Raw genomic sequence first — 18,138 nt, forward strand, 5'->3', positions numbered from 1 at the left:
TTTTTATTAATTATGATTGGGCTTCTTACTGAGGGACTTTCTACAAAGGTTGTTTTTCTTAATTGTAGACAAGTGTTGTGTGAAATAACTTTGTTTGAACTTTTAGAGATTATGGTCTCCGTAAGAACTGACTCTATAGTCTTTGTCCATAAATCCTGCATTACTTACCTTGTTTAGTGGCTAGGTCAAGTAACAGTAAAATAGACAGAAACATCCCCAGCTCAAGCATTCATCCACCATCTTTTACTGTTGCAGTGGAGGCAGGGAATTACTTGGAGGAGCAGAGTGACACTATATAAAGGGATGACAGGAAACTGACAGGATCAAGAATAGGTGGTAGAGGCTTTTAATAATCTGGGCTCTTGGTTGCAATAACAAAAATCCAACCCAGAGGAAAGGGCTGTGGCTGAGTCACTCTGCTGTGCACGTGAAACTATCACAACATTGTTAATCGGCTATACTCCAATGTAAAGTAAAAAGTTAAAAAAAAAAAAAAAGGAAAGTAGGGGAAATAGGAAGGAGAGGGGAAGGAGGAGGAGGAGAGGAAGACAGGAAAATAAACCTAGGTGTTTATCTGGCCTCAGCATAGCTCAGTCCTTCTAGGTCTATTCTGGAGATTCAAGAATTAACACTAACTCTCTCCCCATTTCTCCATTCTACTTTCCTCCATGCTGGCTTCATTCTTAGGCTGGCTCTAGTTGGAGGAAAATGACTTGGAAACTTCAGACTTCATGGTCCTTAACAGAGGCAGTGCCTTTTTTCTGATAATTCTGGTAAAAGCTCAGGAAATTCTTTCATTGGCTCAGCTTGGGTTATTCCTGATCTAATTGGTGGGATCTGATGCTTGGATTGGTCAGGTCTGAATCATGTATTCACCCCTCGAATGGGAGTGTGGGGAGGAATGAGGTGGGGAGGAGTGATTGTCATTCTCACCATCCAGACCATATGCTTAGAATGATTTTCCAATAAGAAGAGTGAAAGGAATGGAAGCTAAAGAGGTAAAATAATTATCTATTATAAGGCCAGAATCTAGCATCTGATTCAGAGTCCCATATATATTTTACACTCAATAATTTTTTAAATAAAATATGCTTAAATAGTCTTTTTGAAAACTTCAGAGATTCTTGCAAGGCTATTGTATTTGTCATTTAAGTTTCTCAGGGTAACTCAATAGAAATGTTTCAGCCATTCTTTTAACAATTATTTATTGTATGTCTGCTACACTGTTTTACCTACAGTATCAGTTAATCTTTTCAAAGGTTATGTATAATTTTTAGAATAACTTTTATGTATACAACTAGATTTCAAGAGAATTTTAAAGTGATTTTTTTCCATATTTTATCACAGTATGTCAACTAACCAGGCTAAAGGATTTATGTGTAAGCCAAGAAACACCAAATTATATTTTAAAACATATTTTAACCAAGGCTTACAGGCTATCTCTTTACCTTTTATTTATCTAAAGTGCTATGGGATTTTTAATGCCTACGCGAAGCATACAGTAAGCCTCATCTGGAAGACCCATGCATAGCACAGTGCAGCTACTCAATTTATCTACCTTGGAAGGATGAAAGGCTAAGTTGAAAAATCATTTATCAGTTCCACTTCAGTTGTTACATTTTTGCTTCAGAAACATCCTTCATCTCCTGAGTCTCATAATCTCTTGCCTTTGAGGTTGTTGCATAGACATGCTTTCACTCAAACGCCTTCAATTTGAACTTCTTCAAGAGGGGTGCCTGTCTCCCAGAAGTTGCCTCCAAGGACTGTTTTACAGCTGTTATTTCAGCTCCTCTCACCTAGCTTGTTGAAGAAAGTTCTCTCACCAAAGACATTTCTAATTGGAAACCTGTACTAGTCAATTGGTATAGCAGCTTTTTGGAGACTGAGCACCCAACCAGGAGTTCCTTAAAAAGAAGATACAGCACCAAAACCCACTAAGAAGGCCCAAGATACCCTTTTGCCCTTCAGAATGAACTTTAGATACCCCTGCTTTTATGCTTTCAATGAATGTATCCAATGGGAACAAGATTATACTTTTGGCTTTACATGATAATAATTCTCTGAGAAATGTATGATAAAGCCATATTCCTTTCAAATTCACAAGCCCTAATTAGAATTACTCTCTGTGTTGTTTTTCTAGCAAGACTTAAGTTTTCATGAATAGTAGTGACTCTATCCACATGTTCAGGGTTCTGTTTTCTGTCTATATTCACCTTCCTTTCCCCCAACTTCCTTCCCCTTGACTATATCACTTAAAAAGCTGTTCTTTAAAATTACTGTTGTATTGCTTCTTATTTACATGTTCTGTCTCCTTAGTCATACTGTACACCTTTCAGAGTCAGGAACTCTGTGTCCTGTATTTGTTTTATATTTTCATACAAAGATCAAGTTAATATTATTTGGTAATATGGTACTTAGTAAAACAATCCGTAAGTTTTTAGCATCTAGGTATCATGGCAGGCACAAAGATAAATAAGACACTTTTCCTCCCTTCAAGGAGATTTTAACCTTATAGACGAGATAAGGTATATATACAGGTTTAATATAATAAGATCATTAAGGAGTGAGCAATCAGTTTCTCCTTAGGAAATCAAGGGAGGCTTTGTGAAGGAGCTGATATTTGAGCCAGCAGTTAGATTATTGGGATATTTTCATTGACTCTTCAATTTGCTGGATTACAACATTATAGGTGAGACATTTAAAGGGAAACAGGAGTGCCCCTCATGTGTATAATTCTTGGTGGTTGGCAAAGCTTTTTCACATTTCTCATTTGTGCTTCATAACCCTATGAGTATATAGAGATTATATTTATTATTGATGTGTAAAAACCTTACCTATTTAGCTTTCAGAGTTTATTTTGTTTTCTGATTGCCTTGATGATCAGAAAACAGCATTATTAGTCTTGACTTTTTCTGCCATGGTCTTTTGTCCTTCAGACCAGGACTCTAGAAGAAAGAAGAGATTTCTTGTTCCTGGTTTCTGCTCTGAAAAGTCAGTATTGATCCTATCCTGCTTGACCGGATTTGTCAGTGACCTTCTTATAATACTATTTTAGCATTATTTTTGGCCCAAAAATTAAAAAAAAAAAAAAAAAAAAAGGAAAAGGGAAATGAAGTAGTAACATTTTTGCCTGTTAATTTGAAGTATTCTTGAATTTTCTGTGTTCTTATATCTGTTTATATGTTTCTGTGAGGTGTTTCTGGACAACATACCAACTAAAATAATGTAAAATGTTAAGATTGTGCTATATCTTGCTACATAATTTTTGTAGCAGAACTGTATTTTTTCTTTGTGTTCAAATATTCTTTGAGGAGAAGGGAAAAGAGAATGGCAGAAGAAAGCTTAGTTTAGTGAAGTAGTAAGGTTTTTTGTGTATTACTGGAAAACTGCTTAATAATAAACTTTTCCCCATCTACTTGATATCCACGTGTTTTTAAAACAGCCTTTATTAAAGGAAAATTTGGTTTTGATTCCGCCAAAATCAAATTTCATTCTTTAGCTATTGTTCAGAAGCCTGTGTCTCACCTGATTGATCATTCCAACTATTTGTCTCTGTGCTTTATATCATCAAAATCCCATTTGCCCCACTGCAGGGTTGGCATAAGAATGAATGTGATTGCAGCAATTAACATTATGATCGCAGTGAAGACTTTAAAAGAAAATAGCAGCTTTGTTAATATCTAGCATTTTTTTTTCCTCACAGTTGTATAATTAATAAGAAATGGTAGTTGGGAAAACACAAGCAGGAAAAGCTGCTTTTTATAAATAATTATGAAAATATTTTCATTCTTTCCTCATAGGATTGAAAAGTAAGCAAATTATATGGTTATTTTCCATGTTGATTGTTTCTACCATGTAGTTTATGGTTGTGGCTACTTTTGCTTTTAAACTTTAGAAACAGTACATCAAATTGGAGAAGTCACTGTTCTACATAGAGTAATAGAAATTCACTATTAATTAAAAAAAGGCAAAGGGCTTACAGCACACCCACACTCATGCACAGATTTAGGCATAATGTTTCCTTAGTTAATAGAACATTGTGTATTACGTGAACTGCAGGACTTATTTCACTTGAATTTTAAAATAATTATTTAATGTCCTGGGTTTCAGTTCTTATTTTAAAAAAAATCATTTAAGTACTTACATAAAGCAAAGCAGCCATTCTTGGCAATCTCCAATGTTTACTATTTTTCGTAATTATGACTTTTATATAGACTTTTCTTTTTGTTGTAATTAGATTCTTATTGTAATGCCTTTGCTCTTTGCCCTGTGATGTTGCTTTGTTGGTTTGTTCATCTACCTTGTAGACCTTGATGACCCTCATGTTCTAGTCCTTTGGCTTTTTACTAGGCTGAACCAAAAGAAAGCACTTGGTTGCTAGCAAAAGAGCTGAACAAAGGCAGAAAGGGAGGGTTTTAAGCATGGGATGCTGCCACAGAAAACAGCAAGTATATGTCAGCTTGGTCTATGAGAACCACATTCTGTAAGGCTAGGCCACTGCACTGTCATTTTTATTATTGGCCATCCCTTAACCTCAGTACATTGTTGAAAAGTTGTATTTTATCACAGCGAGATTTGACAAAATTGGCCAGTTTGAACCTTTTCAAGTTGGGGGAGGTTGGTTTTCTACATCATATAACTGTAATGGGGGGCAGCCTGCCTTTTAACTGCATTGTCCTTCATCTGTATATTTAGCTCAGGGTGAGATTTATTTATAAAGCTTTTAAACAGAAACTTTTAATTTTTATTGTTTTTCCTTTTAATATCAATATTGAAGAAAAATGCATGGGAACCATTAAGAGATAGTCAGTGGACATTAAAATAAAGAGGAGAACGTTTGACAGTTTCCTTGGGTATCAAAGTAGAAAGAAGCATACACCATACTTAACTACATTACCAGCACTATGGAATGGCAATAGTGAATTTTCCAGTTCTATTTTAAGATGGCAGGAATAGCAGGTTTAAACTGACAACTGCTTAAAAATATAAGCTGTCCAGATATTGATATAGTGAAATGATATATTACAAGCCAATTATTAGAATATGGTCAACATTAGCCCCAGGTTTTAATTTCTACATCATTTGAAGACAATATTTGCTGGTGAGGTTTTGGGACCTAAAGATCATTAATATACATGTGAGTCTGTGAATGTATATAAGTGACTCATTCATTATGTGAAAAGAACAAATACAGAAAAATCTTTAAAAACTCACCTTACCTACCTTTTCCATGATTGAGGTTTGTTTTTTGAAGGCTAGTTCAGGTTCTGTTTGCTTTCCCATAGTAAAATAATCCAGTGTATTTTTTACTTCAGATAGTTACAAATTTAACCTAGTTTCCAAGAATATTAAATTTATATTTCTAAAGGTTTATGTGTCACTTAAGTATTATTAGAGAATTTGCTTTATACAGGTTAAAGATAGGCAAATTACCCAAATTCTAACTCTGTCAACCTGGGTTTTATGTTAGTTGTATTAGAAGGCAAATAATAAAATTTCATTTATACCTACTAATTATGGTTAAAGGCAAAATTTTTGTAAAGTATTATATAAAGGCCAAATTATTGATGTTTAAAAAGTTTATGAATAAGAAATCTTTTAAATTATTTTCATGTCTCTTAAGAATAAACAAAAGAATAATTTTTTTACATTCACCGAATAAATTCATTGTGAACAGTCCTCACATAGGGGGAAAAAACACATTTCATACTTCACAACTCCTAAAATAAAGGAAAATAAGCTGTAGGAGTCGCCAAAGTAGGGATTAAAATAGGCAGACAAGGTAATTTCTTCCAAAATAGATGGAACTGAACAAAATTTGTTCCTCTTGCTAACAGGCCATCATTTTTTGTTTATTATTGTTAAGAAAAAGTAATGCAAGTAGGATTAAACACATTTAATATAAGATAAAATGTTGATGTAAAGAAAATAGCCAAGAGATATGTATTTGTCAGTAATTTAGATATATTTTGAGATTTTAATATTAATAGAATTACAGAAACATTATAGAGTTACAAAGTATTGAATAAAATTTACATTTTAAAAACCAATTTATTTAACAGAATAATTTCCAAAACTTATCAATGCTTCTTAACACACTTGGACTTCTCATTCATTTAATTAGAGAATTCATACACTTAATAGTTGTATTGTCATGTATAGTTATATGACAATAAGGTATCTGGATTAAAGATGTTTTTCTTTTTATATTAAGGCTTATTTATTTAGGAATTTTGCTTCTAATATGCCAAACCTTTAGCTATTTAGATATATCCCGATGATAGCTAAAATTTTTACTTTATAGCTGGATGTTTGGTATGGTATTGGCCTGGCTAATGAGTGTATAACAAAATGCTGTAAATGGAAAGCTATTTCTGACTTAAACTCTTGATTCTTCTACATTAGTGCTAGTAAAATTGATGTATTCTTAGTCCCAAGTAGTGGTATTTTATAATGTCATAGCAAAAGCATGGTTGGAAATGAGAAGTGCTGTCTCTTAGGAGTTCTCTCATATTTCAGCTAAAACATACTCAGCAAAAAAGATATGTAAATTAAAAGAAAATCTCCAATTTCCTATTCTGAGTAAAGCTTTGATTTTTTGCTGATTCAGGAAGTAAGGTTGACATTGGAGCTTCTCATTTCATCTGGAATAATCACTTTTGCCTTTTGAAAAGTCTTTCATTTTAGCAGCAGTATCTTCTAAAACAGTCCATTTTGCATGGATGAACCTGTTTTTCTCTAGATAACACAGAAAATACAACTATCATAAACGGTAACCTGCTTTCTATAGTATTGCTTTCCTGAGTGCCCAGTGAGATACTAAAGTGCCAGGCTATTCATTCTGGAGATTTCACTGATTTTTCTTAGCTGCTTCCTTACCCCTACTCCCCAAATAACAACCCCCAACAGAAGAATTTTATAACTTCCAAATTGACTACTGCAATGAAATGTTTAACCCCAGGGTTAGATAACTAAGTTGCTGACTACCTAATGAAGGTGGTTAATAGCAATAGAGCTTTCTCCTAAGTCAGTGGCTCATCAGTTTAGGATCATTCAGAACACATAAATCCAGTTCTTGAAACAGTGAACTCTTTTTTTTTTTTTTTCTGTTAAAATAGGTGTTGGATTGTTATCTTACTGATGCCGATATTTTCTCAGAGTTTTCCATTACTATTTTTTTCTTCCATTATCAAGATATGCTTACAGTCTGAATAAATAATAGTGAATTTGCTTTTGTTATAGGGTAAGTGCGTGGGGTATCCAACTGAATTCCAAATATTTGGCTGCCAAAAGAAGGAAAGCATAAACTGCTTATTTGTTTAAATTATTATTAAGAAAATGATTAACATTTTAAATACTTGTTCTGGTGTAATCTACATACAATTCCTTAAAATTTCCAAACAAAGGTCAAAAATCTGTATTGGTTGGATTTCTACCAAATGATACTAAAATCAAATTTGAGTTTTTCTTTAGCATCTATGGTAAATGGAAATGTACATTCGATGTTTTCTTTGACTAGAGATTTATAAATGGATCCATTGTGTTTCAGGTATATAATTTCCTTGCTGTATGTATGGGGCCACTTCCTTGCTTCCCACGGTACTTGACAGTGCTCTCAAAGAAGAAAATGTATGCTTATGCAATCCTGGACACAATATGTATTTCTCTTGCTATATGGACTGTTAATGCTGTATGATACAACATACTTATATCAAATTTTGTATTCTATGTAAATAGTGCTTTTAAACTTCTATCTGATAGCACATTCTGTTGTATTAATGCAATAAAACCAAGATGACAGGATGACACAGTGAAACTCTTATTAAAAACATGTTCTAATTGTTGCAGAGATATTAATGGAAATCTAGAGCTTGCTGCCTGGAGTTATTTTAAATTGTGTATTTTATATTTACAGTTTACATTTACATATTAATTTTATCTATTAAGAATTGCTTTCAGATTAAAAGATTTACATATACTTAAACAAAAGCATGAATAGATTTGAACTCCAGAAACCAATTCATTGTATCAGCACACTAAATGTTTTTGCATTAAGGAAAGCCAGATTCAGTGACAAGTTTGGCCCTCACACTTGAAAATAGCATGAAGGAAAAGCAGTCATGGAAGTCATATATGTCTATTTATCTATTATGTAAAAGGCATATGTCTTTTATTTTAGAGAACTAAAATGCTCAAATTATGATTAACATTTAAGCTTAACATTAGCCAAAACATGGGGAAGAATTATGGCAGGAAATTTAGAATTATTTCTGAGTGAAGTTTATTATGTAAAAATTATACAGGTTTTAAAGGAATTGATGAGTAATCCATTTGAAATCTATCTATATTTGTTTTCATCTTGATGTCATAAGTCTACCTTATAAAATTTAAGCATAATGTAAAAACAGATTTAAAGATTTTAACAAGGGCTTCCTTGAAAAATTCTGAACCTTTGTGTAAAATTGGCAGATCATCTGACCATTCTCACCCTATGAAATTATTTCAGCACTGTATACTGCTGGCTATAAGTGCTTTGGAAACTGTAATCCAGCTGTTTTTCTTTGGTAAAATATTACTTGCTTTTTTAAAGGAGCTTATTTTAGAGGGGACGTTAACATTGCTTCCTCCTTTCCTCCGTCTTTAAAACTGTATCATTCTGGAGTTCATATCATTCTGGAGTTCATTAGTAAATTGTAAGTATCACAGAAAGCACTGCGCAGTGTTCAAGGTTCGTGCTCTAGGGTTAAAACTGAATTTATATACACACATACTACATACTTATAAAGCCGTGGGACAACTAATCAAACTGCACTGTGACCTTATGCTAGAGGAGTTTGCCTGCTTTCTTTGTAGACATGGTTGATTGGTAAACAACAACAACAGAAAAATTGTCCAGATTGGCTACTGAAATGCTTTTCAATCTTTACTGTACAACTGTATCAGCAAAGGGTTGATCAAAGTTCAAATGAAAACATTAACTCGTCTAGCTAGGCTTCCAATGTTTTCATTAGTTAATTCACAAAGAGAATCGCACAATAGACTGGATTTTCGCATAGTATGAACAGTTTGCATAAAATTGTGTGATATAAGGACGTGACTATAGAGTTTGTCTTCTGTGTTTCCAAACTTTCTATCCTGCATATCTTGATTCTCATTGTGTTCATTTTGCAATCCGTTAACCAGTAAGGATTTACCTTAAAATCCAGCATTTTTAGGTATGCGTATTGTCTCGCAGTGGTGCTTTGTAGTGCCACATGGTTGCTGCTCAGCTTGGCTTACAATCTTAGTCTTTTTGCTTCTTATACTAGCCATTTTGCAAAGATAACCTGAGCTGCTCTGTGGTACAGGACAAGTACTTGTGAAGTGAACTCTGAGGAAGTTAATTTCCATTGTTCTAGAATATATTCTTAAAAAAATAAAGGCCACCCCAGCCCATAGTTTTTCAATACATACATTTCTTATTAAGAACAACCTGGATTTTCTACGAAATACACCATGATGTTAATAACAGTCGTATTTTATTTTAGGCAGAGTTGTTTTTTCTTAAAAAAAAAAAAAAGCTCAATTTATAAATGAGTCTTTATAAAAAATTTAATTTTAAAATAGCTTATCCATATGAGTTCTTTAAAAGGCAATTCTTAATGTATTTAAACATGATTTCATTTTTAATAAACTTCTTGAAAAGTAAGGGAGAACTTTAATCTTCATGTATTAAGAAGAAATGAATGATAGTCAGTTATTTTTGCCAAGATTTTTTTCCATCCTAAAACCTAACTAATCTTATAATTTTTACTTTTTACTTTTCTTTAATAAAAGGAGTGGCAGATGTTTTGCTCTCCTTGTTAGCTTTGGTGACTGTGCCATGAGGGTTCTGCCATGATTGATCAGTGAGGGCCACTATGTTTTTTTCATATATATTCACTGTGGAATAGAATCCAGTGTTGGATTTTTCTTTTTTTCTTTTAGTGAGTAGTGAGGGAAGGGGATGGGGGGGAAGCATTTGTTCCATTGAATAATTTATAATAGCTAATTTCCCAGTAAGAACTCACCAAAACATGATAGATATATCTCACTTAAGAAAAAACTCTTCCATAAGGTGAATCAAACCCTGTTTTGATATATCAAATAGGTATATCAAATTCTTGGCATATCAAACCCTGTTTTCTCAATTATTTTACAGTATAAAATTGGAGATGCATTATTCTAGAAAACAATTTGGTATTTAAGACCAAAGAAAATCAAATTTAAGGTAACTTTTTAAAAGAAAAGGATCACTTTCAGACACAACAATACTGAGTCAGATTATGAATGAAGTATAGCGATTTGTTTTATATTTGGCATAGTGACTTAAATATAAATATAAGCAGCACAGTTAAATAAGCCAGTGGTTTCCAGATTCTCATCCTTTCCTTGAAATAACTCTAATAGAATACATAGCTTTTCTTCATTGTTCAGTGTTCTGCCTTCTAGTGTTTTGGAGAAGTAGCTATTTTTAGAAATTAGGTTGAAATAAGCAAAAGAGAGGATTTGACATGTGAACAGTTGAAACTATAATTTTAAATATAGTATTAAATTATTAAATAAGCAAATAATTCCTTGGAAGACATGTAACGGTGAACCAAAATCAATTCACCAAATTATTATTGAGCACCTACCAGTGTGGTTGACACGGTTAAGCTGTGATACTGCCTTCAAGGGGCTAGCTCAGAGCTTAGCAAGGAGTTAGACACATAAACAGGTATTAACAATACAAAAAGAAAAGTGCCTTGATAGATGTAAATACAGGACATCATAGGGGCACATAAGAATAATTCCCAATTCAGTTTTGAGAGATGAAATAAGACTTCCTGGAGGAAAACTAAAGCAAGACCTGAAGGATAAATAAAAGTAAGCTAAATGGATGTGGGCATGGAGCAGGGAGAGAGGGTTGCAGGTTCTGAGAATAGCAAGTATGTAGCCCAGCTGCTATTGGTTTGTTCAAAGATTTATGTATAATTAGGTGTGGCTAGAGCATAGATTGTGAAGGTGATTGAAAGTAGTGAGAGATTAGTCTGGAGTGGTAAGTTAGGATCAGATTATGAAGGGCCTGATATATATGATCAGAAAATTTAAGGATTTCTAGAACGGATTTTACATAAGATAGTGAGTGACATGATCACATTTGCAATTTAGGAAAGTCAGTTTGGTAGAAGAAGACTGGAGAATAACAGAGGGTTGGGCAGGTGAGAGTAAGATCAGGTATAAAGAAACTGGTTGCTTTTTAGAAATAGGTAAGAAGTAGTGATTCCATTCTTCTAGATAATGAATACTAGAGGAGAGTCAGGTTTGAGAAAGAAAAGAAGAAAAGTAACATGGTAGAAGTTGTGCTTCATATAGAATAGGGGACGTTAAATGTTACTTTGGCTCTGTCACTGATGAGCCAGATGATAACCTTAGGCAACTCATTTACTCTCTCAGTACTCAGGTATCTTCATCTTTGGCATCAACATATGGTAATGCTTTGTTGCCCAATTCATTGTGCTTCTGTGGCCATGCAGAAGACAGTGTGAATAATTTATGAAATATTTACTGTATGATGCCAATATATAGGATATTATTTAGTGTAATGGAGAGTACGTTTACTAAATACATTGCCATGGTGCTATAAAACTGGTGTAGTGGGGCTTCTCTGGTGGCACAGTAGTTAAGAATCTGCCTGCCAATGCAAGGGACACGGGTTCGATCCCTGGCCTGGGAAGATCCCACATGCCGCAGAGCAGCTAAGCCTATGCACCACAACTACTGAGCCTGCGCTCTAGAGCCCGTGAGCCACAACTACTGAGCCCGCATGCCACAACTACTGAATCCCGCATGCCTAGAGCCCATGCTCTGCAACAAGGGAAGCCACGACAATGAGAAGCCTGCGCACTGCAATGAAGAGTAGCCCCCGCTCGCCACAACTAGAGAAAGCCCGCGCACAGCAACGAAGACCCAACACAGCCAAATAAATAATTAATTAAAAAAACAAAAAAACAAAAAAAACTGGTGTAGTGAACTATGGACCAATGTGCACCATCATTTGGGGTAGGAAAATAATTTGTTACAGTAAACTTTTTGCTATAATGGTATTTTTTATAATAAAATTTGACTTAATTCCTTTGTTAGTGATTTAAGAATAAGGAAGGAAACAGACCTATCTATTCTGTGCTAGGCACTGTATTTTACATATATTTTGTGTATTTTATATGTACTTTATGTATGATATGTTCCTTAGCTCATTTAATCCTTCACACCTCACTTCACAACCTTGTGAATGTAAGTAGATATTATTATTGCTGTCTTCCAATTAAGAAAACAAGTGATATCAAGTAAGTTTCCCAGAGTCTCATTGCTCACTAGGAGTGTTAAATTAAATTGTTGAAAAGGGACCAGGGTAGAGAGAAATGGGCAAAAAATTATCAGTGAAGTATGAGTGACATTTCTGCATTTAAGTATACTTAGAGAGGAATTAAACAATTTTTTATTTATTCAGTTTATCAGAATCTTGAATGCCTATTATGTGCCTGTCCCTGTTCTAGGTGCAGTAGTATCTGTGCCAGTGTGTTATTTTGTTTCTGAAAATGATTTCCAAGGTAGCAGTTAAGGACATTAAGACTTCAAAGCCATTGGCCCAATTCTGATAAAAATAATAAAGTTGAAAACAGAAGATATTTTATATTTTCTTCATCATTTTGCTTGGCAGTAAGTCATAAGCCTGTGAAATACTACAATTTTATGAAAAAACAAAAGCTTTTTCTCAACTTTTCTCCAGGTATGACTCTATTAAAAATTAGTTTTTAGTGTTATAATGTACATAAGCCAGCACAAACAATAGTAGAATATATTTGTATAGTGCTTTAAGATTTAAGTACTTTCACAGATTTTCTCATATAACCCTTACAGGTTTCAGAGGAGGTGGAACAAGTATTAACCCAATTTTATGTTTGAGGAAGTAGGTTCCAAAAGGTGACGTTTCAGACCTAATGCTTTTCCTATTATACCATAGTGCCTCTGGATGTGCAGGCTATTTACAAATTTAAATAATTTAAAATTTAAATAATGTTACTTCAGCTTTCTCACTTTCCTACCTGGAATGTCTCGGTAAAGATTCCTGCATTGTTTGGGAGGTTAAACAAAATGTTCTTTTATACTGTTTTGGACATTGCAGCTGCAGTTAATCCAGATTTTCTAATAGCAGTGTCCAAGAGCCGGGGATCTCTGGTTGGCAGAACCCTTCTAAGTGCTTAGAAGCCACTTGGAGAGAATGCTCAATGAAAGGAAGGAACCAGCCCTTTATTGGACACCCACTGCATATAGCTAGACACTGGCAGCTGCCTTCATCTGCCTCCACTAAGATACCAAGGCGGAATCAGCAAGCATGTCATAATTCAAGTAAAAGCTTGCTATTATGAATGCTAGATTATAGCCACGTACTGAATACTTTTCAAATTTTACGGCTTTGGCTGTTGTTCATATTTCTCTACCTGTAATGCTTTGTCTCATCTCAATCTGCCAGAATTCAATTCAACCGGCCTTCAAAACCAGCTCAACTGATAGTTCCTTTGTAAAGCTTTCTCTACTTCAACTAGTGATAACCTAAATTTTTTATTTATTTATTTATTTATTTATTTATTTATTTTTGGCTGTGTTGGGTCTTCGTTTCTGTGAGGGCTTTCTCTAGTTGCGGCAAGCGGGGGCCATTCTTCATCACGGTGCGCAGGCCTCTCACTGTCGTGGCCTCTCTTGTTGCGGAGCATAGGCTCCAGACGCGCAGGCTCAGTAGTTGTGGTGCACGGGCCTAGTTGCTCCACGGCATGTGGGATCTTCCCAGACCAGGGCTCGAACCCATGTCCCCTGCATTAGCAGGCAGACTCTCAACCACTGCGCCACCAGGGAAGCCTGATCTAAATTTTTATAACAGATGTCATAACTATTTCTTATAGCAGATAACACTTGTAACTATTATTTCAGCTATTTGTATATCTCTCTTACCTTCTTTGGTTTCTTTGTTATAGAACATAGTCTACCCATTCCTTGAATATTATTCTTTCCCTTAGGTCTCTTGGTCAGTTCCTCCCACCCAAGTCCCTACCATCAATCTCCTATGCATCTACTGTTTTTTTTGGTGGAGGGTGGGGGGGTGGATTGGTGGATTTAGGGTGAGGGAGGCAAGGAGATTGTTACATCAACAAAATTTCTGCTTTTGTTAATGTGAGTTTTCCATGACATGGCCTTTTTTTTTTTTGTCAGACATTGGAATTATGGTAAGGCTCTTACTATTTGAGTTTAGACAAACTGTTTTCTGAACTTTGGATCATATAGCTAAAAATAGTGGAGCCATTTTACCTTCAGTGTTTACCTGGAGTAATTTTATGTGTGTTTAGGATAAAATAGGAAAATCAGAGATTCAAAAAGAAATCTATATTAAAGATTTTTGAGAAATAATTTTGTGAGAATATAGTCTGTTATCTATACTACTATTCTGTTTCTACATTTACCATAGCCAGGTTAATCTTTTAAAACTTTGCCTGAATAGATTTTCTCCTACTCTAAAAACCTTCAGTGGTTCACAGTTGCCTAAAGAAAAAATTTTGGCTCTGATTTGTTTAATCCCGCAGTACTTCCTGGAGTACTATACTCTAGTTGGACTACTCACTGGTTTGCTTTCCACCAATCTAGATTATTCTCCCATTCCTTCTCTGGTTACCTGAGTTCTATCCTTTTCTCAAGTTCTGTTGGACCCCCTCCCCCTCTCCTATTTTTTCCATTCACCGAGCTCATGTAACTTTTGATATGTTATAGCATGTGCTTTTCTTTATTGTTTCTGATTTTTTATGTTTCTGAAACCTGCCACTCCCCCTGTAGTATGAAGCTTCAAAGATAGAACCATGGTTTACTCTACCTTTCTGGGGCCTGTTCCATGGCACATAGAAGGCATGTGCTCATTAATAACTAATAGCCATCCATAATGAGGAGGAGGATTGTTGATTTGTTTTCTCTTACCTATCCAAACACTTGTAATTTGACCCAGATATTGGACTGTCTGAGTAGATTGGGTCACTTTTACTCATTACCAGAAAACTCACCTGATATATTTGACTGATAGAGTGGCCTCTTGGTGAGAATGGTGATCTGTGGACCTTCAGCCAAGTTGATACTAAGATCCCATTGATTGTAGTGACAGTATGTTGAGTACCTTGGTAGTGGGAACTATTGGAGACATCAAAGAAACTTAGAAAGGGAAAATTGTACCCTCCTTGAAAGTTTTATATCCGAATCCTCTGGAACACATTTCTGATCATTCTCTATCCCTGAACCTACCCTCTGTACCAAATAGACAATTTACCTCATTCTTTATTGGAATCAGTTCCCAGTTCCAGTAAACCAGAAAGTCTAGCAATAAGGAATTGTTCCCAGCAGAGTAGGAATGTTTTTGTCTGTAGTTTTTCTAAAGTGTTCAGTTATCAGCTCAAGTGCCCACCATTTAATTCATATGATTAATCAAACATTGCTTTGTTTTTCTGTAGCTCTCTTGGACTGCGGTATAGTCAGATTGTGTAGAATTTGAGCTTGCTGAGTTTGACTGTGCCTTCTGAAGTAAAATGATAGTTGAACCCCTTACCTCCCTTCTACTAAACTCCTGAAGAGACCATGTGGGAAAATCGTGGCTTTGGAGACAAGCAGACAGATTCAAATTCCTACTCTTATAACAATGCAGCCTTGTTGAGATTACTTATTCTCACAGTTAGCTAGACTTCTTCATTTAAAAAATTCTTTCCTTACAGAATTCTAATTAAGATTAAATAAGTTGTATGAAAGAATCTGGCACAGCACTTACAGCATAATAGTTTCTCAGTATATGTGGCTTCCTTCCCTAGGGTGACCAACTCGTCCCGGTTTGTCCAGGACTTGCCCAGTTTTAGTACTGAAAGGCCCACGTGTCCTAGGAACCTCTGTACCCCTCCTCCCTCCTTCCCCTTCTTTCTCCGTGACCCCTCCCACCCCATTTGACTTTTCTAGGTTTATTGGCCATTCTTTGAATAAGTGTGGTCAAGTTTTACTTTATAGGTTATACTTTTTTTTTTTTTTTTTTTTTTTTTTACCATAAAGCCTTTTAAATTTTATTTATTTATTTATGGCTGTGTTGGGTCTTCGTTTGTGTGCGAGGGCTTTCTCTAGTTGCGGCAAGCGGGGTCCACTCTTCATTGCGGTGCGCGGGCCTCTCACTATCGCGGCCTCTCTTGTTGCGGAGCACAGGCTCCAGACGCGCAGGCTCAGTAATTGTGGCTCACGGGCCCAGTTGCTCCGCAGCATGTGGGATCCTCCCAGACCAGGGCTCGAACCCGTGTCCCCTGCATTGGCAGGCGGATTCTCAACCACTGCGCCACCAGGGAACCCCCGGTTATACTTTTTAGTAGACTTAAATAAAGTTCCTTAGGTTGTATGTATGTATGTGTGTGTATGCGTGTGTTTGTTTGTTTCAAGGTATGTTAAGAGGTTGTGCTATTCAGTTGCTTTGTTGATTGAGCCAACCAGACCCTTCATTTATTGGTTGGGCTGATCTGGAGACAAGGAGGCTTTTGAGTTATTTGGTAAAGTGGTGGTATAATTGAAAGTGGTGATTTTGATCTGCTGCCCTGTTGGTGGGTACTGACTACCCCAAGGAACTGTAGATCATATTCACAATCCTCCATGTGCCTAGAAATTTTAGAATGAGTTCTTTGTATTAAAGTACTTCATCTTGTGAAATAGTCCTTTTAAATTGAAGTTCTCTTGGTCTAGGTATGATAAGTTACAAAAATGATTCTTTGTAGAATGTTGCAGTTTTCCACCTTTGTTTAAATATTTTCTTAAATATTTGAATAACTGATTCAATTTAGTGAGTTTAATGTTTTCTAATGAGACAGTAAATTACAATTATGATTTTTTTGCATTTTCTGTTTCTTATTTTGCCGCCATCTTTCCTGTCTTCAACTCTAAGTTTTCTTTTTTAATTAAAAAAATATCCAATAGAAAACAAATATCTGGTGTTTTTGTCAATGTCATGCCCTTATGTCAAGATGTTGAAAGGTATCTCTCCAAATTATTGTTCTGCTATAGTTATTTCTTTCAAAGAAGGCCTCTTGTATAGCTATTTGTTGAATTGTGTACCTACTGAATTAGTCAAAGCTCTAGCTAAAACCATTTTTTTCTTTACCTCTCCCCTCCCCCCAAACTTGCTTTTGTTATGTATTGGCTTGCTAATCCTTGTGTTGAGCAGTATCAGACATCACCTTTCTTGGGGGCAGTTAGTCCACTCTTCCGCTTTCTTTGTCAAAGGGCTCCCTTAATAGGAGAAGTCAACAGGGAGGACAAAAAGGACTGAAAGTTGTATTTAATCAGGGTCAGAGAGGTGGTGTTCAGAGTGACGGGCCCACAGGCAGGCTGGCCTTTTATGCTTGCCGACGCAGATGGTCCCAGAGCATTCAGCTAAGTGAAGAGAAAGCTGCCCAGTGAAAGCTATTGTAGGGTAGCATCGTTACAGTTGAGAAAGGTTGCCAGGGGTAACTAGAGAGTATCACCAGTATCGTGTGATCACTAGTCTGTGCCATTGAAAATGTTAGACTGAGGATTGTATTGGGTCCCTTGGCATCTTGATGTTCATATGTAAGCAGTATTAGCTTACATTAGTGTTTTTAATTTAATTTTTCTGTTTTCCTCCCTTTGTTCTTGCCTTGCCCTTTTTAGTACATAAAACATAGATTTATTTATATTTGTAATTTTAAAAAATCTGTTTCTAAAAGCGTATAGTTATTTAATAATATGTCTATTATAGTTTAGTATAAACTATACCAAATAGTTTAAATTTTTGCAAATACGTTGGATTTATGGAAATAGATCTAATATTTCCCATTTGAAGAGCTTGAAGTTGATTTTCCGTTCCTCTGAAAGTGACCCAGTATATCCGAGATGGATAAGTTTTTTTTTTCTCTTCATGGTTTTAAGTAACATAAAAGAATATGTAGATATAAACTTGAGTCAAAAATTGTGACCAAGAGCTTCCAAATATTTATGAAATCTATTTTTAATTTTTTGCCAAAGGCAAAAGTAAATATATGCATCCCAAATGAGCCAGAGCCA

The 18,138-nt window shown here is 35.2% G+C and overlaps 1 protein-coding gene across 2 annotated transcripts in view; it reads left to right on the top strand.

Annotated features, from left to right (window-relative positions):
- The window catches only part of ZCCHC7 (zinc finger CCHC-type containing 7), a 188,031-nt gene that overhangs the window by 116,118 nt on the left and 53,775 nt on the right, over window positions 1-18,138 (top strand). Inside the window, exon 3 of one of the 2 annotated variants that reach the window (XM_057548834.1) lies at window positions 7,550-7,753. The exons of the other annotated variant lie outside the window; for it this stretch is intronic. Within the exon in view, the coding sequence (XP_057404817.1) occupies window positions 7,550-7,557 (8 nt within the window). The 3' untranslated portion in view covers window positions 7,558-7,753. Of the gene's footprint in view, window positions 1-7,549; window positions 7,754-18,138 lie in introns of those variants that run through there. 2 annotated transcript variants of the gene reach the window in all.

Source organism: Balaenoptera acutorostrata, chromosome 6 (assembly GCF_949987535.1).
Source record: "Balaenoptera acutorostrata chromosome 6, mBalAcu1.1, whole genome shotgun sequence".
Lineage (NCBI taxonomy): Eukaryota > Metazoa > Chordata > Mammalia > Artiodactyla > Balaenopteridae > Balaenoptera > Balaenoptera acutorostrata.